This window comes from Xiphophorus couchianus, chromosome 22 (assembly GCF_001444195.1).
Source record: "Xiphophorus couchianus chromosome 22, X_couchianus-1.0, whole genome shotgun sequence".
Lineage (NCBI taxonomy): Eukaryota > Metazoa > Chordata > Actinopteri > Cyprinodontiformes > Poeciliidae > Xiphophorus > Xiphophorus couchianus.
This window is the reverse complement of record NC_040249.1, coordinates 4522010-4543160: the sequence shown is the minus strand read 5'-3', so window position 1 is coordinate 4543160 and position 21151 is coordinate 4522010. Positions and strand designations below refer to the sequence as shown.

The 21151-nt window shown below is 37.5% G+C and overlaps 3 protein-coding genes across 7 annotated transcripts; 2 read left to right on the top strand and 1 right to left on the bottom strand.

Annotated features, from left to right (window-relative positions):
• Positions 1-532: 532 nt before the first annotated feature.
• mrpl57 (mitochondrial ribosomal protein L57) lies at positions 533-3172 on the bottom strand. Of its 3 annotated transcripts, none has more exons than XM_028007773.1 (2): positions 2413-2562; positions 533-1032 (listed from the first exon to the last, which is right to left on the bottom strand). In XM_028007773.1, the coding sequence occupies exon 2, from the start codon at positions 1012-1014 to the stop codon at positions 703-705; it is 312 nt and encodes a 103-aa protein (XP_027863574.1). In that variant the 5' UTR covers positions 1015-1032; positions 2413-2562; the 3' UTR covers positions 533-702. The 3 variants fall into 3 exon arrangements, with proteins under 3 accessions (XP_027863574.1, XP_027863575.1, XP_027863576.1); XM_028007774.1 differs by having other exon boundaries at positions 533-1047; positions 2413-2548; XM_028007775.1 differs by lacking the exon at positions 2413-2562 and adding an exon at positions 3062-3172 and having other exon boundaries at positions 534-1032.
• LOC114138479 (cytochrome P450 3A56-like) lies at positions 3150-9248 on the top strand. 3 transcript variants are annotated; one of them, XM_028007770.1, is made up of 14 exons: positions 3150-3284; positions 3385-3460; positions 3555-3648; positions 3818-3870; positions 4113-4212; positions 5383-5499; positions 6147-6232; positions 6331-6473; positions 6566-6720; positions 6858-6942; positions 8095-8255; positions 8355-8581; positions 8703-8865; positions 8949-9248. In XM_028007770.1, the coding sequence occupies exons 2-14, from the start codon at positions 3393-3395 to the stop codon at positions 9021-9023; spliced, it is 1527 nt and encodes a 508-aa protein (XP_027863571.1). In that variant the 5' UTR covers positions 3150-3284; positions 3385-3392; the 3' UTR covers positions 9024-9248. The 3 variants fall into 3 exon arrangements, with proteins under 3 accessions (XP_027863571.1, XP_027863572.1, XP_027863570.1); XM_028007771.1 differs by lacking the exon at positions 3150-3284 and having other exon boundaries at positions 3309-3460; positions 6566-6690; XM_028007769.1 differs by lacking the exon at positions 3150-3284 and having other exon boundaries at positions 3309-3460.
• A 1664-nt stretch (positions 9249-10912) lies between these two features.
• Positions 10913-18505, top strand: LOC114138344 (cytochrome P450 3A40-like). The gene is made up of 13 exons (XM_028007561.1): positions 10913-11111; positions 11208-11301; positions 11472-11521; positions 11738-11837; positions 12238-12354; positions 14011-14096; positions 14192-14334; positions 14424-14548; positions 14646-14730; positions 15600-15760; positions 15855-16081; positions 17840-18002; positions 18086-18505. The coding sequence occupies exons 1-13, from the start codon at positions 11044-11046 to the stop codon at positions 18158-18160; spliced, it is 1494 nt and encodes a 497-aa protein (XP_027863362.1). The 5' UTR covers positions 10913-11043; the 3' UTR covers positions 18161-18505.
• The last annotated feature ends 2646 nt before the right edge of the window (positions 18506-21151 follow it).

Here is a 21151-nt window from a genome sequence, read left to right as displayed (position 1 = left end):
TTGTATCGGAAGTCCAAATAAAGCTAACTAGGTTACCGGGTATGTTTCTACAAAGGTAAGTTATACTTCAAGTGAATGTTTGCCTTGTATGGCGTTCACTTGCAGTCGGTCCTTAAATGGCAACAAGCGTGGCCTAAATTACAACCTGTCTCCTTATATAGCAGTTCTCACATAAAGGCGAGGCTTTATCAGACGGGCTGTTTATCTCGTGCCATAAAAGCAGTTTTATCACAGCAATGTGTTGAAAAATAACAACATTCACTGGTTCAGACTTCAACCAACACATACATTCTGGAGGAAAATGAAAGCCCTATGATTTGAGTTAAAAGTAAATTAGTCCATTTTTATAGTTATATTATTGAGACTGACCTACATCATTTCTCAAATGGTTACAAAATACTTGAACTTAACCTTTAAAGATGACGGCTAAATGAATGCAACTGAACTTTTTTTTTTTTTTTTAAATAAAGACTCAAATAAAAATTACTGATGTTGGCAGTACTAATATGAAGAGGACAAATTACACACCGAGCTGGGACATAATTTTTTTTATTACCACAATCACACATGAGCAACGTCTTAGACAACATCTTTTACATATTTTCCGCCAAAACAGCCTGATTGACATAAGTCAGGAAACAAACATTTTGTTGAGAAAACCAGTCTTTGGATCTAAAAAAAAAAAAAAATCAGCCGCAGGCGTTAACTTGACCACGTCTTGGTGATCCTCAGATGACTCAGGTGATCCGTTATGCGTTTGTGTTCGGGAAAGTTGGCGAAGTTGGGCTCCTTGATCTGCAGCCAGGTTTGGGCCCTGCGCTCGGCGGCGTGGCGGACCTCCTGCTCCTTCGTCAGGTACGGCCGGCTGAGCCAGTACTCGGTCTCTGCCTCGCGCTCCAGGTGCTCCACCATCTTGCTTTTCATCTGCCACGTGATCTGCCGCGGGCGCCGATGCTTCCCGATCCACTGCTTCCCGGGAATGCCTTTGCGCAGCAGCATGAGGGTGAGGAACATGGCGGCAAATTATCCCACCTGGAACGACGCGAGCCGTCAAAACGTTTGAAAACAATTTTTGATAAGGATAGAACTCCGCAAACCTTCACATTATTGGTGTGGACTACTTTCACAGGTTGAATAGTTTTTTTTTTTCTTCTTTTCCTCCACTGTTCCTTTGAAATCAGTATTTTTGTACAACAGCACCACTTTATGCAACTGCTGAAATAAAGCAGGTTGTTCAATAATTGGTAAGCAGTCCAAATCAGAGGAAGCAATGCAAGTACAAGAAAAAAAACCTACAAAATATAAATACAAATATTATTTAATGCTAATCATCTTGTTGCTGCGCAATGTTCAGTACTCTGATATTCATAATACTATAAGACACTTTACAGCCTCTTAAGACTTAATGATCCTTATTTCTCGTCAGAGTTATTGCTGAATTTTACTAATTTTATGCCGGTCTTGACTTATTTTGCATCAGCTCTTAAGGCACTTGAACCAAAGTTCAGTAGCATGTTCCAAGCAATAGGAATAAATTCGAGAACAACCTTGATTCAACATTTGTTTCATTGAAATCACCAGAACAATGACACACAGAGCTTCACTGTCGACACTGTCTTAATGTTACCAATATGTTTCTTTGAATACATTTGATATAATCAGCGTATATTTCATAGGTCGCACAATTTAAGAAAAGTACCTCTTTCTGCCATTTTTTATTTCTGTGGGGCTGAGTGGGAGCATCCTCCATTTTGTTGTGCCTCCCAGTGTAATGAAAATAAAGTCTATTCTCTGTAACAATAATAATTAGTCTCACGTGCAAAAATTTTACCAACACGGTATGAAGGTTTAATTTGCTGAAGCTTCATTAAAACCTATCTAGCTATCACTACTTTCTGGTTTTGGAGTTTAGTATTTGTTTTACTGATGTAAACACATTAACAGCTCTAACTAGAACTGAACAGTAGCACTGTTTCTTATTATTGAGACAAAAACTTATATAACAAAACTCACGTCAAGAGTTTCACTCCCAATGCAATAAATCTTGCTAATTTGTTACTTTCCTAAAAGCTGCCCTTTGCACACTGAGTCACAATGATGATCATTTTACAACAGGAAGATAGCGTGATTAAAAAAAATTACTTTATCTTTGCTTGTTTAGGAGGGTTATTGTGGAAAAGGGCAGAAGATAGAAAGAAAGAAAATATTTACGCAGCTCGCACAGTTTTATAAGAAGTTTCACATAAAACTAATGCAAAACAGAGCTGGAGAAAGCAGCGTTAGCATTTTAACATTCTGTCTAAGCTGCAAGCTAAAGCTGAGTTAGCAACAACAAGGACAGACTAAAACAGAATCATTTTAAACTTACAGCACAAACGAAACTGTAAGAGACAATTGTGTTATTTCCCCCACCTTTAACAAGTGTTGAATACAGTCAAATCTTCGACGTTTAGGTAGAAACACAGCCAGAATTCAATAAGACAAGTCAAACATCAAAAATGTGACGGCTAGCTAGCTTCGGGGGTCATTTGTAATACTTCCGGAGCAGCGGCGTGTCGCTGGAAACCGAGTCGGCTCTATGTGTTGATTCATTCCAATGAACGACGAAGTGAATGCAATGTTCAAATAAATTTGACTTTTCACACGATTAACTCTAAAATAGTTTTGCATACATTTGTCTATATAAATTTACTATACACATTCCAAAATTTAATTTTTTAAAAAGCAATAAATGACAGAAACATTTATGAGCCGAAATAATCGGCTCTTTTTCTAGTGAGCCGAGATAAATAATTCCGATCTATAAAAAAAGAGCCTCAATTCCCATTTCGGTACGGCGCAGGAGAAGGTTCAAACACAAATAAAAAACAACTCTATTTTTGTCATAAACACCCAAATCAAGATTTACGAAAAAATTGTGTATAATAAGCATGTAATATTGCTTAACTGATAGTTGAGCCTACATTTATAAGGGATGAACCTGTAGAGGAAGATCATTTTAAGTAGCATATTAATAATGTATTGGTTTGAAGCAAAAATACAAATCTATCTGTTTTATCACCCCGCAAGGGGTCATTTTGTGGACTCTAGTGCCCCTTTTTCAAAGTGGGTTGACAGGAAGGTAAACGTTGTCGGGTCCGGGAGTCGAACCCGCGACAGCCGCGTCGCCTCCCAATGTGGGTCGCGCTAAACACCCTGCGCCACCACGGCACGCCCCAAAAATACACATCTAAACAAATGGAATGAAAACAGAATAAAACCAGGCAAAGGGCAAAGTAAGAAAGGTAAGACTGACGTAACCCTCAGTTTCAAGACTCCTCCCCTCAATCGTGGTTTTAAAAAGCAGCTTGTTTGACCTCTCTCCTGCATGTTTCATTCTGAAAGAAGAGAACATGGATTTCCTGATGTTTTCAGCAACAACGTGGACTTTGGTGGCTCTGGCTGTCACTCTGCTATTACTGTAAGTATTCTGCAATATTGTATGCTTCCTTAACAGTGCAGGAAAAGAATCTAATTCCTTCCGTCTGTTTCTTTTTCTCTCTTTTGGACATTAGATATGGAACCTGGCCGCATAGGTTTTTCAAAAAGATAGGGGTATCTGGACCGAGACCCCTGCCTTTTGTTGGAAATCTGATGGGTTTCTCAAAGGTAATGTCTAAAACAACCACAGAAAATTTAAAATGAAAGTGCTGATGAGCTTTATGGTTTACTACTTCCCATTCTTCTCAAAGCAAACATTGATTGCTCTCAAAAAAAACAACAAAAAAAATAACTGAAGCTTTTCTTTACAACCATGTTCTGTAATGACCTTCTTCAGGGAATACTTACCTTTGACCGGGAATGCCAAGCCAAGCACGGGGATATCTGGGGGTGAGTAGACAAAGAAATGAGGTTTGTTTATTTATGGAGCAGTTCATGAATGTTTCGGTCCTGAACTCAGATTATTTGAAAATGCTTTTTAATCCAGTGATACAGACGTCCTTTACCAATAATTTAAAATTCTGTTTCGCAATGTTTAACTATAAATTTGAGCTGAAATGCATGCTTTGTCACATACCTGTACTTTATCGGAAGTAAGCTTGTAATCTTGTTTTCTTACCTCCTTTTTTTAGTCTGTACGAGGGGAAAACCCCGCTACTGATGGTGGCTGACCCTGAGATAATAAAAAGCATCTTGGTGAAGGAGTTCTACACTGCATTTACAAACCGCAGGGTGAGATGCTGCATGAAACTATGGAGATCCAGCATTTTCAACTTCATTTTTAGGGAAGTGATCCTTTCAGCTGACAGTCTTATAAAATCGGCTGCTAATTACTGTTTGTTATTATTAAAAACAGCATTAAATCCACCTGAAAACACAAAATTAACTTCATCGTTTTAATTTTGAGGAATACATGTCATTAAAAAGGTTTGGATTTTGAGGAATTTCCCAGAAATTCCTCAAGGTTTATTAAACCTGTCCTAAGGATTTGAGAAGGGTCACATCCAAATCCCACCCACACAGCCACAACATCTGATGCAACAGGAAGTAAAAGTCCGTTCTACTGACCTGTCGAAACCTGTAGTGTAACAATGTCACACGACAGGAAGTGTAAGAGAGTTACTGTCTCTGCTGCACATAAATTCAAAGCAATATTTGTTTTGGCTTTGTTAGTTAATGGAATATCTCCTGTTCTTTATTTAATGCTAATATTTGTGTGTACAATAAAGTCATCTACTGGTCATAGCCAGGGCAGCTCTGGGTACAAAAACAGGAAACTGTCTTTCACAGTTGACCTGGTAATAACCCTGGTGTTAGTCTGATTATAGTTATACTGGTGTGGTGCTTAGAAACACCCTAGCAAACAACATAAAGTCTTATAGTTGGTATAGTTTCTATAGCTACATTAAAAAAGCCAATCTTGTGAAAAACGTAAATATTTCTGGTTATTCTGTTCAGGAAGTGGAATTTATGTATTACACAGATTCACGAGTCAAGTATTCCAAGCCTTTTTTTTTTTCTTTTAGTTTTGATGATTGTGATTGACAGATATCGAAAACCTGAAATGATTCTTATTGTTTCTTTTTTTTTTGGCACACAGAGAAAAATGGGAAGGCTGTTAGAAGTCAGGTGACATGAATGACAAATCTAAAACCAAAAAGACACATTTCTTGTTTAGTCCAGTCAGTTCAAATGATTCTGGAGTTTAAAAAAAAAACACACAAAATTTTTAGGGATAGTTTTTGATTAAGTTACACAATGTCCAGAATCTGCATTGTCAGCTGAAACTGGAATAATTAATCCATCTAAGTAAAGTGTGGTGACGCATAAAAGGCTACAGTGGGAAAGAGTCACGAGATTGGAGAACTGCCAAAGCTGAGCAGAGGCTTCGTCCGTTTGCAGATCATCATCGGAGACGGCGGGCCTATGGATGATGCGATCACAGCAGTGAAGGATGAAAGGTGGAAACGAATTCGCGCCACAATATCTCCATGTTTCACCAGTGGAAGACTTAAGCAGGTCAGGACCTACAATGCTGCTCGTAAATCACTTCTGCCCTGTGCTTTCCCCCAAACATAACTCATTTAATTACCCATTGCTACATATGGTAACGCTTTCCTCTAGAGACGATCAGGGTTTCAAGTCTTTTGCTTTAATTTCCATAATAAAGAATTTAATACCTGTTTTTTTGTTTGTTTTTTGGGTTTTTTTCTACTGTAGTTCAAATTAAATTGCAGATATCTTGAAAGCAAATAATGATTTGGCAAAACTAGAATAGAGATATCTGGAGGTGTAGTTTTTACTGTCAGAATGCCGTTAAGATATCTCCATATGAATGAGAAATATCTTGAACGTATGTCAAGCTATTACTCAGATCAGTGTTTTTCCAACGCTGGTCCTCAAGGCTCCCTGCTCTTTGTGTTTTAGACGTTTTCCTGCTTCTGCACAAATTATTTCACTTGATGGCTGATTAACAGGCTTTTTGCTGATCTGCAATAATCTGAATCAAGTGGGCTCAAAGCATCAAAAACATGCTGAGCAGCGAATGTGCCACAAGGACCAGGGTTGGGAAAGTTAAATCAATCATAAAACAATTAAGTTGTTTTCTGTAACAATAGACAAAACATACTGAGCCTCACTCATTAATTTGTGTCTCTTTCTTCCAGGTTTTCCCTTTGGTTGTTAAATTTGCAGACAGATTCATGCAAAAACTTGGACAATCGGATTTGAACGAGTCCATTAATGTCAAGCAGTATGTTGCATCTGTTATGTTGTCAGATTACGAACAGTTTTTATTTATTTTAAATAAGCACGCAAGCCCCAATCTTTTCGCTTTTGTTTTTCTCTCAGATTGGTTGCACCATTCAGTCTGGACGTGGTGACCAGCGCTTCCTTCAGCGTGGAGATCGATTCCATCAACAACCCCAAGGACCCGGTTCATACTCAAATGCAGAAGATCATGAACTTCAGGTTTTGGCCTTTTCTCTTTATGGGTACGTCAACTCGTTGCCTGCTAGGCATTGCATGGGGTACGAGCAGGTCATGCTTTTTTTTTTTATTTACCAGTTTCACTCTGCCTTCTTAGCTGTGTTTCCCTTTGGTCGTCACCTGCTGAAACTCTTCAAAGTTGAGTTCATGCCCAAGTCCAGCGTGGACTTTTTCTACGACATCATTAAGAAATTTAAAGACCAGCACGTCACAGAGGAGTCGGTAAGTGTTGACTTGAAAAGTTGTAGAAAGGTGATTGGTTTAGTTCTGAGTCAAATAAAGATAATAAAATAGTCCAAGCTGTTCGCTCACATGAATGCACTCTGAAAAAGCTAAAGTGCATAAACTTATTTATGCGAAACTTTCAATCATTTCTGTGTCCTATCCAGACTCAGGGAGACTTCCTGCAGGTGATGATCCGGAGTGAGATCCCAGAATCCGACATAAAGAGCGAACATGAGCAACCCAATAAAGGTCTGAAAGTCACAGAAACAAAGTCTTACTTTACATTTAAACAATTTTTATCAAATCTTTTAAAGTCTTCTGTGTTAAAGAATGAGGAACGTGAGTTCACAGGTCCCACCTACAACAAATTTCGAAGGATAATATGACAAACGAGGAGAAGGGAAATAATTGACAGAAAGTTGGCGTAGTCTATGTTCATAAATGTAATAGTAGCAGTAATGATTAACTAGTTTCTTTGCAATACAAATAATCATACATGTCTCTCAGAGTAAGATGTAACAGTGAGGCATCAACTCTAAAAAGTCATCTTTCTACGCTGGAAATGTAGAATTATTGTTTTTTATATGCCTCAGAAATACAAAGTGTTTTAGTCTCAGACACATGGGAGGCCAAAAGTCAACCTGCACTGAACAAGATATATCAGTGACCATCAGATACAGAGCTCCATTTTGACTCAGACACCAGCAAAGAGGAAGTGGTACAGCAACAAGGTCTTGTATTAATACAGATGAGCTAGCTGGATCGTTTCAGGCCGAAGATGGACTCAAACTCAAAGGAAAGTTTTCAGGAGACACTTCCTGCAAGCAGTAATATATAGGAGTAAAATCGGCAATGTCCAAGAAAACCATCAGTTTTTTTATGCAGGGCAATGCTTTAGTTCTGCAAACTAATATACTTAGACGTAGACTTTCTTTATTGCCATGGCACAGAGGAAATTTGGCAACAGAATGTTGTTGCTGGGCTACTGGAGTACACCGACAAAATATAGAAAAACTATAAGTGTGACTATAAATACATATACAGTAGATATATAAAAATATTACTGGTGCAGATAAGAAAACAAAATAGTTTCCCCACTAATAGTGCTTGTGTTAGCTTTGTTGCGGTCTATGCATGGTATTGATTATGATAAAAAAAACAGTAGGAACGCTTTAAATAAAACACATATCAGTAAATTAATATCTATTTGAAAAGTTAATTTACAGGAACCAAAACAAAAGGAAACTTGCTCTCCACACAAAGCGTCACATGTGTACTACACAAAGTGTGTAACACTTCCACATATTAATTCAAAAAAGTTATATTTTTAATTGAGTTTCTGATATAAACTTAATGATGAAGTTATGTTTTATTAAGGTGCACCGATGTTTCTTATTGCAGGTTTGACTGAGCACGAGATTCTTTCCCAGGCTCTGACGTTCATCTTTGGTGGCTACGAGACGACCAGCACCACTCTGTCTTACACCCTTTACAATCTGGCCACAAATCCTGACGTCATGCAGACACTGCAAAAAGAGATCGACGGCTGTGTGAAGAAAAATGTAATTTATGGTGGCATATTGGCTTTTTGAATCCAGCAGACGGTAGCATTTTTGCACATGCCTTCCTTATTTGCATTCAACTTTCTTTGACCGATTCAGGCTCCCATTTCCTACGAGGACCTGAACAGTCTGGAGTACCTGGACCAAGTGTTTTGTGAGTCGCAGCGGATGATTCCCACCGTGCCTCGACTTGAGAGGACATGCAAAAAAACCATGCAGCTTAACGGTCTCACCATCCCAGAGGGAACGTTAGTTGGGATTCCGGTGCATTTGCTGCACATGGACCCACGGTACTGGAGCTCGCCCAAAAGCTTCAAACCAGAGAGGTAAGTAACAGAACACAGGGATTGGTACTGGTATCTGAGAAAGAAAGCAATTTTCTCAAAACTGAATTGCTGTTTATGATTTTTTCAATTTCAACTGGAAACTTTAATCTGGTCCCTACAGGTTCAGTAAGGAGAATGAGAAGGATCTGAACCCGTACGCGTACATGCCGTTCGGACTCGGCCCTAGGAACTGTGTCGGGATGCGATACGCGATCCTCGTCATGAAGATGGTCATCGTGCGCATCCTGCAGAATTACTCTGTGGAAACGTGCAGCGACACCATGGTAAGACCGACAGCCTGCAGTAATTCAGTCGTTCTGCTCTGCCGCCATGTCAGCGTTTCATTTCCATCTGTTTCCGTCTTCAGGTCCCAATTCAGTTTGACTGGAAGTTCCAACCAGTCAAGCCTGTGAAGCTGAAGTTTGTTCCCAGAGAACTATAATTGTAATTACTTCAAACCTCTGGCCTTCTCGTCAAATAGAATGTATTCTTGATGGGCCTGTAGGATTATTCTTCATGTTCAAAATTCTGCACTGTTTAACACTGATCAATATGAATGTGTAATTCTTTCAATCTATTCATATATTATCTTTTTTTTCCTATTTTTACCTGCCATTAAAGCTGTCAGGTCAACAATAAACAGATTGTTTACCTGCAGAAACTCTCACTGGTGTTTTTGTTTTCTCCTACCTGATCAAGCAGTTCATTTTCATTGCTGCTGCCAGTTGGAAATATGCCAAGTTACAATTTGTTAGCCCTCATTTAACTTCCTGCACAGGTATAAATCTTGTTCATTCAGCAGTGTAATTTTATTTTCTCCCATGGGAGAAAATTGTCCAATAAGCAGGGGCAGGACAATAAGAACAATACATTAAAATTGACAATAACCATAGATATACAGTACAGACCAAAAGTTTGGACACACCTTCTAATTCAATGGGTTTTCTTTATTTTCATGACTATTTATAAGGCAAGAAATCCCACTTATTAACCTGACAGGGCAGGTTGACCTATGAAGTGAAAACCATTTCTGGTGACGACCTGTTGAAGCTCATCAAGAAAATGCAGTGTGTGCAAAGCAGTAATCACAGCAAAAGGTTGGTACTTTGAAGAAACTAGAATATAAGGGGTATTTTCAGTTGTTTTACACTTTTTTGTTTAGTGCATATTTCCACATGTGTTATTCATAGTTTTGATGCCTTCAGTGTGAATCTACAATGTCAATAGTCATGAAAATAAAGGAAACTCATTAAATTAAAAAGTGTGTCCAAACTTTTGGTCTGTACTGTATGTAAAAGTAAAAAATGGAATCAAAAGTTGCTAATCTGCTAATCTATCAACCAATGCTAGCTAATCTACTTTATTGTTATTCTTCTTGTGATGTCACAAACTAAAATACACAAAGTAGAATTTGTCTCTTCAGTCCTCTGTATTTTTTCCAATCTGATAGTGGAAATTCATACTTATTTATGATATAAAGTTTTCAATATAAAAATATACCACTGGATTTTTATCTTTAATGACAACATATTTTGTTTCTATATTTTAGGTAAGTATCTACACATAAAATTTGAATGGCAGAAGATGACAAAACCGACCTTATATATTTTACTCAATACAATTGTAAGGAGACTGTTAGTAAGCTTTTTTTCAATACATTTATTTTAGGTTTGTAAATGGTTTGCTTAGCAATGGCAGTTATTATTTCACAGGTAATATGGTAATTACGGTAAAGGGCGGGAAGAAAAATACACATAAATGAATAAAAAGTAGAAACAGCTCACTTCTCTTTGTGTTTTGTTATTGTTTTGGCTATAAACTCCTAGCTAAAGCTCGGAGGGATGTGTTGGAGAAGACAGAGTCGGTTCGGTGTGCTGATTCCTTCAGGTGAACGCTCTGTCGAAAAGTGAACAAAACAAACCCACAATTTACATAATTAAATTATGCTTTTTATTATATTTTTTAAATAAATTGCTGTCACTGCTTATGTTTATACCTGTTCATGGCAAAAAGATGGTGTTAAAACCTATAAATAAAGAAACCGTTTGAGAGCCGAAAGAGATGGATCTTTTTGGTGAACTGAGCCAAATTGTTCTGATCCGTGAAAACATCCGAGAGTCCCATTGCTTTGCCCTGCAGCAAGAAAGGCACGTGATCTCAAAGTAACCGGCTTTAATATATTTCAAAATCCTTAAAACAGAATTTTACGTAGTTGAAATTTCATAAACTACTACGAACTATGACTTCTGCTCATATGAGCAGAAGTCATACTCATATGACTTCTGCTTATTTTTGACACAAATGTAAAACCATTTAAAAGCCTGCATATACGGGGAGGAGTGATGAAACACGACGCATTATGATAACTTCCTGCTCCAACTAATCTTTCCCAACAAAAAAAAATCTTTCTAAAGAGCTAGTTGACAGCAGTTCCCACAGTTCAGTAATACAGAAGAGAGAAAATGGATTTCCTGCTGTTTTCCGCGACTACATGGACTTTAGTGGCTCTTGCTGTCACTCTGTTATTACTGTGAGTATTTGTATTATTGCTGCTCTTATGTTGTTTACCATGCACGAAAAAGAAAACTTACTACGTCGCACCTTTCTTTCTCTTTTTGAACATAAGGTATGGAATCTGGCCATACAGATTTTTCAAAAAGGTTGGCATATCCGGACCGAGGCCCCTGCCTTTTATTGGAACCCTGTACGGCGTCAGAAAGGTAGTAGCGAGGCGACTCTTTTAGAGACGTTCTTTAATTCAAACTGTTCAATATAAGAAACGGAAGAGTCGGGGGGTTTTTTCTGTTTTTTTGTGTTTTTCACCAGAAGCGAATATGTTTTATTGTCAGCTATTTTGGCTCCTGTTTAATGTTTCTGTGACTCCCTTCAGGGACTTCAGTTTGACCATGACAACAGGTCCAAGTATGGGGATGTCTGGGGGTGAGTTGAAGAAGAACTACTGCTTCTTATTTCTGTAAATAGTTAGCAAAAATATGCAAACAAAAGCCAAACCTTTTTATTAATGCTTTAGCTATATTGACATTCTAGAATAATCAAGCTATTTTAATGCTAACGTTAAAACTGTTTTACGGCATCTCCTTGTCAATTACAACTTTACGCAGCCCGTATTTTCTGTAATATTCCTCCTTTTTTCAGTTTGTTTGAGGGGCGAACCCCACTGTTGATGGTGGCTGACCCTGAGATGATAAAAGCCATTTTGGTGAAGGAGTGCTACACTGCATTTACAAACCGCAGGGTGAGATAATTATTTATTGTGGGGTAATAATCTAATTTTTCAACTGTTTAAGAATAAAATGATATTCACCTTTTGAACCAAGATTTTTCTGGATCGTCTGGCAAAGTTTACAACAGACCAAACACTTAAGAAGGATTACATCCAAAACACTTCCGCACACTCCCGTGTCTGATGCAAGAGGCAGCAAAGGCTCTGTTTCACTGAGAATACTACACTTTCACCTTTTCACTACTGGGAGTGTAACAATGAAACCTGAAGGTCTTAAATGTCCAAGCTGCACTCTTTAACCATAAAGACCTCGTATTCTTAAGAAATCAGATTAATTGTTTCTGAATGACAAATGAAGTCTGTCCCGTCTGTGTAAAGTCTAAGCATGTCCTGCTGTTTTGTCCGTTTCCAGATTTCCTTTGAAGACAGCGGGCCTCTGTATGACGCAATCACAGCAGTGAAGGACGAAAGGTGGAAGCGAATCCGCAGCACCATATCTCCATGTTTCACCAGCGGAAGACTTAAGCAGGTCAAGATCTACAATGCTGTTACATTTCGTTTATTTCTGTATTGGCATTACTGTGGTCTATGTTAACAACATTAATGGAAATAGACTGAAACTAGTGTATTTACTGTAAAAAAATATATATAAAAAAATCGAAGTGAACGATAAAAAGAAGTCAAAAATAGAATATAATAACGATTTTACTGGTGACAGTTTCTGCTAGTATCTCCTTCAAGAAAAGGCGGGCAGTAACTGGTTACAGTTAGTTACATTTTCTTGAGTAACTTTTTGGTACTTTTAGGAGTAGTTTTACAACACTGCACTTTTAACTTTTACTTCAGTACTATTTTTTTTATATCAAGTATTGGTAAGTGTACCGTCACAAATCATTGGTGTGAGGTGGTGAGGCAGACGCTGAGGATCCAGGTAGATCTGAAAAATGAAGGTCTAATGGTGAAAAAAATCCAACACAAAGTCCAAAAACCTGGCAGCACTGCAGAGCAGAAAGCAGGACTCAACACAGGTAGCACTAGCTACACGAATGGACATGAATGAATGACACGCATGACTGACTGTTGGTAAACAAAGACCAGACGAAGAACAAAGGACACAGGTGAGGTTAAATACACAGAGGGTAATCATGGAAACGAGACACACCTGGGAACTAATCAAGGGGAGACAGGACAACACAGAGACACAGAAAACTCACAATATACACAGAGAAAACACAGATCCTGACATGTACACTTACCAATACTTGTTTTAAGTTTTAAAATTTAACAAATGAATTAAGACTCGTCAAAACAAAGACATTTTAAGGGCAATGAAGGAAAAAAGGTTCCACAGTGCACAATTTATTTATTTATTTTTTTGTCTGTTAGCATTTCACATATTTTAAGGAGAAAAATAAATTTGATCCACATCTGTTTGTTGCGAAAATGTCTGCAGCAGGGAGGAAGTCAATCATTTTGTAGTACAGCTGCAGTTTTGATTGAGGTTTTTTGTGTGTAAGTAAAAAAACCATGAAAACTACAAATGCCACATGAATAGCAACACAATAAATCAGAAACACCTTTTCTCTTCAATCGAGGTGGAGGTAATTGAATATGGATTTAATGACATTTGATGAAGACTCATTTAAACGTTGTCCGATCTCCACCAAACTGGTCATGAAGGATATTTGCCCAGATCTGGACTTATATCATCTATATATGAATATTCATCTGGTGTTGCAAAATTGATCCGTAGCGCCACCTGTTGTATATAAAGTCGCTGTGTCGCCTTTCGTAGAAGATCTGTATAAATCAAAATGGTGGTTTTGAGTAATCACAAAGTCACATGTTTTACTCTTTGACCCAGTTGATCACATAAGCTTCAAACTGCTTAATGATAGATAACAAGCTGCTGGTGCTGCATGGTGTGAAAGTTGCAGGCCATCAGTTTAGGATTGAACTTCTCTCCAATTCTTAATGGCCAAACAAGAAACTCTTTTTCCTGCTTGATAGAGAACCTTTACTGAATGAATTTTGTTTTCAAAGCTTACAAAGGGCGCCACCTGCTGGCTACATTCATATGTAGCCAGCAGGTGGCTATATTCACATTCTGCAGAGGTTTAAGTAGTAACAGAAACACCCAGGTGTAGCACTTTTCAGTTTTAACTCTGTTTTCTTTTATCTGAAGGTTTTTCCCTTGGTTGCTCGCTATGCAGATCGACTCATTGTGAAGCTCGGAAAAATGAACCTGGATGAGCCCGTTCTTGTCAAACAGTAAGTGCTCTGATCCGTTGTATTCCCTCTGATTTTGAACCGTTCCTCCCCAAAGGAGTAACAACACAACTCTTTACTTCTTTCTTTCTTTTCAGACTCGTTTCGCCATACAGTTTGGACGTGGTGACCAGTGCCTCCTTCAGCGTGGAGACGGACTCCATCAACAACCCCGACGACCCTGTTAAAGTTCACATGGAGAAGATTATGAAAGTCAACTTCTTGCCGTTTTTACTCTCTTGTAAGCCATCCTCTTTCCTCCTTGGTGGCGAGCATGCCATTTGATACGAGTAGAGTCTAATTTCATTTGACAACTTTGTGTCTTTTTAGCGATCTTTCCTCTTGCTCGTTACCTGCTGAAGCTCTTCAAGGTTGAGATGTTGCCCTCATCCAGTTTGGACATTTTTAGCAACATCATTAAGAAATTTAAAGACCAACATAATGCTGAGGTATCGGTAAGTGTTGATTTGCTGTCATATCGCCTATGGTTAAAAAAAACAACAACAACAAAACATTAGTACGTGTAGGTAAATGTGTTCTATGTAAATCCAGACTCGTGGAGACTTCCTGCAGGTGATGCTTCAGAGTGAGATCCCAGAAAGCGACATAAAGAGCGAACATGAGCAACCAAGTAAAGGTCTGTTTTCACTGGCTGTGAATGGGAATGACTGGGGCTGAAATTTAAACTACGAAATGTAAATTTCAACCTTTTTGTGGCAAAAAAACGTAAATTTCTTACCAAGTATCTATTTATTTTTTTTGGGCACGTTTCTAGTGCAAATATATGAGTTTTGTCTTATTTCAAGTACAATAACTTAAAAATAACTTTTCATCAAGATTTAGGAGCTTCTTTTAAATCACTACTGGAAGATTTTTAAACTTATCCCATGTGTCTTGTTACAAGTGGACAATGATACTCCAGTGGTACTTTTTTTTTTAAATCCACGTTAACACTAAAAGTTAAGCCCATATCATCACACTACCTCCACCATGTCTGACTGTTGCTATGGTATTCTTCTGAAGTGCTGTTAGTTATTTGCTGTTAGAAATAACACGACTCATGCCTGACAAAGAGGTCCAAACTTGTGTTATTTTTTATTGGGGGAGAAATTTATTTTTGTTTATTTTTTGATCAGCAATAGTTTTTGTCTTGAAGCTCTCCCATGGCCACCATTTTGCCCAGTTTCTTTCTTTTTTTTCCCCACAACCTCTTTACCTTAACTATGGCAAGTGAAATTGCAGCTCTCTTCATGAAGAATCATTGACTCACTTTTTCAGTAACTATCCCACTTTGGAGGTTTGCCATGTTCCATGTTTCCCCCCATTTGTGAACGATGATTCACTGGGCGAATTAGAAAATGGCTTCGTTACCTTGTCAAACTGATAAATGTCAATAGATGCCTTTTGGCTTTTATCCCTTCTTGAACTTGTTGTGGATCAAGGCATCATTTATTGCTTATTGAGCAGAAGTATGTGAAAAACTCACACCAGTGTTTCTGGTTGCAGGTCTGACTGAGCACGAGATCCTTTCCCAGGCCACGATTTTCATCTTCGCTGGCTTCGAGACAACCAGCACAACCCTGTCGTTCATCCTTTATAACCTGGCCATCTACCCTGATATCATGCAGACGCTGCAGAAAGAAATCGACGACCGCCTACAGAATAACGTAGATTAACACTTTAATTATTGGGTTTTTTTTTTTACATAATCTCCGAGTTTTGGGGTGTTCGTTTACATCCAACTTACTCTGCTGCATCCAGGCCTCCATCTCCTACGAGGACCTTAATAGTCTGGAGTACCTGGACCAGGTTTTGTGGGAGTCGCAGCGAATAATCCCCTCTGCACCTCGACTTGAGAGGATATGCAAAAAGACGATGCAGATTAATGGCATCACCATCCCAGAGGGAACGTTAATTGGGATTCCAATGCATTTGTTGCACATGGACCCACGGTACTGGAGCTCGCCCGAACTCTTCAAACCAGAGAGGTACTTTTAAAGAGAACACTAGCTGTGTTTCCGTCACAAATGTGCGAAAAACGTTGTCGATATTCTGCTAATGTTGAAAAAACGCAGTTTTCCAACTGCCCTGTTTCCATTGAAAAAGAAGAAGTCGAATTAAAACCACCTGTAAATAAGCTTGTTCACGCTTTAAGTCGTTAACAATCATGGCAGACGGATGTAAACATAATTCAACCATGGAGCTAAGTAGCTGCTGCTCACCATCTATCATCCATCAGAGGAGACGTCGGTGTCTTGGAGCGACAAGCTATTTATACCTACATGGGAACGGCTATGGCTACGTATGCGGCATTTTGGAGAAATTGTAGTTAGCGATTTTATAGAAGAGTTACGGATTCAACACGTTCAAATGACATAAAACTTTTCATGAACTCTACAATGCTGCGAGGACTATTATGGAAATATAGATGGTCACAGCTCTTCTCAGAAGTAACCATGTTATTTAGTAGAGTTTCTTATTGTACAATAAGTTACAGTGTGGTCACAATATGTGAGCTATCATATTCTGTGATTGTCTATATTTCCATGATAGTCCCAATATTAGTGGTCAGATGTTATTTTTTATTCTTTGTTCGGCTTTTTCTTTATTTTTCCTTTTGTTTTTGTTTTTGTTTTTTTGTATTTGAATTGTGGTGTTTCTAGGGGTGTAGTGATACAATAATCTCTCGATGTGATACAATATTCTGATCACGGTACGATATATATCACAACATTTGGCAAACGATTCAATTCTACACGATTCAATGCACTTTTACAATTTTGTGAAAGATTTTAGAGGAACAGAGGGATTTTAGTGACATTTTGTGTTCCATATACTTGGATTTAATTAACTGAAAACTGATTAAAAGCACCAATTACATAATACCTGACTCTGATTGGACAGAGACTAAGAGTCTACAGCTGGACAAAATTAATCAAAGAAATTACTTCTCAGTGAGAAAATTAGTTTCTGTCATTTAATTCATGTGGATTTGACATGAATAATCACAAAGTGGATGCCACCGATCGCTCCAATAACCAAACTTTGCATCAATGTCGCGATCTCAATGCTTTTGCTGCTGCTCCGTTTGCACCACTACTCCTTTCCGCCTCTCTTTCACGGTTACTTGCGCAACTTTACTTCGTTTCTTAGCAACAAAATACAGCCCATAATTATTTACTGAAGATTTGAGATTTCCAAAAACAAAGGAATCTAATGTTGCGTTTCGTTTTTTACGTTTGGAAGCTCATTCCCTTTCACATAACCGGAAAAGCCGGTTTTAGACATTTCTCTGACATTCGGAAAAATATGGTTTGCTTATTTTAGCAAAACTCTGGTTTTACTTGGCCTATTAACACAATTTAAAAACAGCTGTGTAGTTTATAATGTGCACTTTAAACACAAGTTGAAAGTGAGTCTGGGGGAGGCGGAGTCTTGCTGCTACGCCGTCACAAACCAGACATGTTAAAAAGACGGTATAAGTCTATGGACCCCTATGGCTTAACGTATCGATACTCGAGAATGAAAAATCGATAAATATCATAGAAAGATATTATTATACACTTCAATGTGTTTCCATTAAGTAAGTTTATTTTTGTGATTTCAAATTGCGCACATTTATGGTTAATGGAAAAGCAGCTACTGTTTTATTTTTCCTGACATCTTAGAAAAAAAAAACTCTCAATTGCAAGACGATTAAAAAATATAAAGAAAATGTAACAGATACTTTAATCTGGTCCCTACAGGTTCAGCAAGGAGAATGAGAAGGATCTGAACCCATACGCATACATGCCGTTCGGACTCGGCCCTAGGAACTGTGTCGGGATGCGATACGCGATCCTCGTGATGAAGATGGTCATCGTGCGCATCCTGCAGAATTACTCTGTGGAAACGTGCAGCGACACCATGGTAAGACCGACAGCCTGCAGTAATTCAGTCGTTCTGCTCTGCCGCCATGTCAGCGTTTCATTTCCATCTGTTTCCGTCTTCAGGTCCCAATTCAGTTTGACTGGAAGTTCCAACCAGTCAAGCCTGTGGTGCTGAAGTTTGTTCCCAGAGAACTATAATGGGAGAATTATTCATTTTTAATTTTTTTGATAATCTGAAAGGATGATTGCTTCTGAATGTTGAGTAATTCCACCACTGCTGAGTGACCATGTAGCTTGGCTGTGCTTTCTAAAATCTGTCTTTGTTGGCTGTAATGTGCACCTGACTTAGACAAAATGTTGCAATTATTTCAGTTTTTGAGGTGAAGGCCACATTGTGTGTGTACACTGCCTTGCAAAAAATGTTCACACTTCTAGCATTTCTACAAAATATACAAAGCTCAAACCAGAAACGTTCATATGGATGTTGAACATTGACATGAATGAGACCCACAAAGCGATGTTTAAATGTGCAGCGGAAAATTTTAAAAAATCAATATTTTTTTTAACGTTTTCTTGTACTAAATAAATGTAAAAAAAATCTTAGATGTGAAATATTCCTTTTCACGCGAACAAACATGTTTACTAGATTTTCTAAGAGGGTTCTGCCACATTTTTCATTTTGAAATTTCTAACTTTTGTAAGACATTTTGACGACAATCTGGACAGTTCAGACCAAAAATATTTACTGCATAAAAATGTATACATTTAGGTTGCACACATCATAAAACAAAAGCTTTTTGGATTTTCAGAATTCTGCATAAAGTTCCTTTACTGCTATTTTTCTCCCAATGCAAACCAAAAAAATACTTTATTAACCCCGAAGGGATTAATAAAGGGGACCACTATAAGGGAAGTTTTGCTGTAAGTCACTTGGATTCTTCAAAGAGTTATTGAAGATAACATCCTGACTTAAAAATAATTACATAGAACCTGATGGTTTTAAATAATCAACAAGTTTTGGAATTATAAATGAGGACTTCTAACTATAAAAACTCATGTCTCAACACTGGTATTAAGTATGTAAAAACATTAATAAGTAGCAATAATAACCTTTCTTTTGACATTTTGAACAGTCCCAATGCTGTGTTTCTGCTACACATCGTGTTGCTAACGCTGAAGAGTGTTAGCACTCCTGCAAGGCAATGTGTGTAGTGTGTAGCTTTTTTAAAAAAAAAATGTTTTAACAAAATGATTATTAATGAAAACTTATTGGCAAACTAAAAACTTTTATGTCAACGTATAGGCCCCAGATTTTTGATCAAACTAAAAAGCAAAATCTATAACTGCTCGTGAACAGATGGACAGTTTCTCTCTTTTTTTAAAATTTAAAATAGATTCAGTAGAGCTGGAAACAAAAGAGACAAAAAGTGAGACGGGTTGATTTCATCTACATATGTGAATGAAAACAAGGCTTTATTGGTATGTTTTTCTGCAACTAAATAAGTATAATTTATTGTCAGTTAAACTATCACAGCATAAAAAAAACAGAGATATACTGTATTATTTTAATATTCAGATAGGATCCAGCTGTGTTGGGCTGTATTAAAATCCCTGGGGGAAAAAAGGAAGAAAAAAATCACCGTAAAACAGCTTTCTGGGGTTTCCTGATGTGCATTCAATTCTAATTTTACTATGGAACATTTACTTTCGTAATAAATTTCACATTCCACAATTCGCATGAAATTTCACATTTCACAGGTTGTTGGTGAAAATCTTTATTCACATCAAAGCCATCTTCAGCTATTTTTTTTTAAGAATAATCTTAACTTGTGTCATAAACATGTTAAGTAAAAATTTTACCAAACTAGTCACTGCTTTTCAGGAAACCTCAGTAGCGCTAAAGATTTCCAGCAGAGGGCGCCAAAGTTGCGTCCTCGTTAAAACAGGAGTTATATTACTGATAAACCTCTGATTTTATCCTCTCACACCAAGTCAGCTGTTGGTTTTATGACAAAATACCTTTGCTTTACCTTTTCTTCTGTAACACTGATGTTTATTTATAACAAATCTAAAATAATCAAATTACATCTGGGTGCCAGAGCACCAAAACAAAGGAAACTAAAATGATTTGAGTTGGGGAAAAAAAAGAAGAAAGGAATACAGTCCCTTAAAAATAATATTTGACAATAACTTTCAAACAGTGGTACATTTGCAAAGGTGTCCAAGTATTTATGTGTGGTGGAGGAAAATGTGGCCCAGAGGTTAGCTCGATGCTAATCAGATTTGAAAAGAGAGTCCTGCACATTTAGGTAGAGAGAAAAGTACAGATAGTAAACAAAAGTTTGTTTTTTTTTTTAAGAGTGGAATATAAAACTGAGCATCTACCGCTTTAGAAACCCCCCCGACATAAAACGTGTTAAAAAAAAAAGAAAAAAGTTCAAACTACAAAGCCTTTAAGAGTCCTGAGTTTGTCGAAAAATAAACAAAGCTGACAAAAAAAAAAGGCCAGAATTTCAGAAAAAACGGAATACAACAGAACAAGATTAGTCAGAAACGTCGGTCGATACAAACGTCCTTCCAGCACATCAGCGGCTCTCACTTCGGAGCAGAACTCGCCTTGTAGTAGTTAAAACCAATCACTCATTCAGAAAAATTAGCACCTTCCTGTGAAATGTAAAGCTTTATTTATTTTTTGATTTTTTTGTCAGTGTGATGATGAAAACAATCGAAAATATGTTGCAAAAAAAACCCCTCAACACAGTGTTTTCGTTCGTTTGACGTGACATCACTACCTTGGAGGAAAATAATTGATGCAGACTGATCTCTGGTCAGTTTAAAAAAAGTTTTTTTTTTTTTATATATATAGATTACCATACAGCATTAGCGTGAATTTCAATTTTACTTTGATTTAAAATAAAAAAACTATTAAAAGTTGTCATATATGCTAAATGTATAGGTTTCATAAAAAAGTACCTGGTTTAAAGGCACCATTGCAGCTGCTACTCAGAAAGTATCCCTCCACCTCACTGCCTTTTGAGTTGGTTGATGAGTCAGTATGAATCATCAGATTGTTTTGTTTTCAGTATTTTATTTTATTTTTTTTTACGAGTCTGGAAGGACCTGAGCTACCGCTAAATGTTTCACTGGAAATAAAATACAAAAAAAAAAAAAAAAATAGGCTGAATCTAT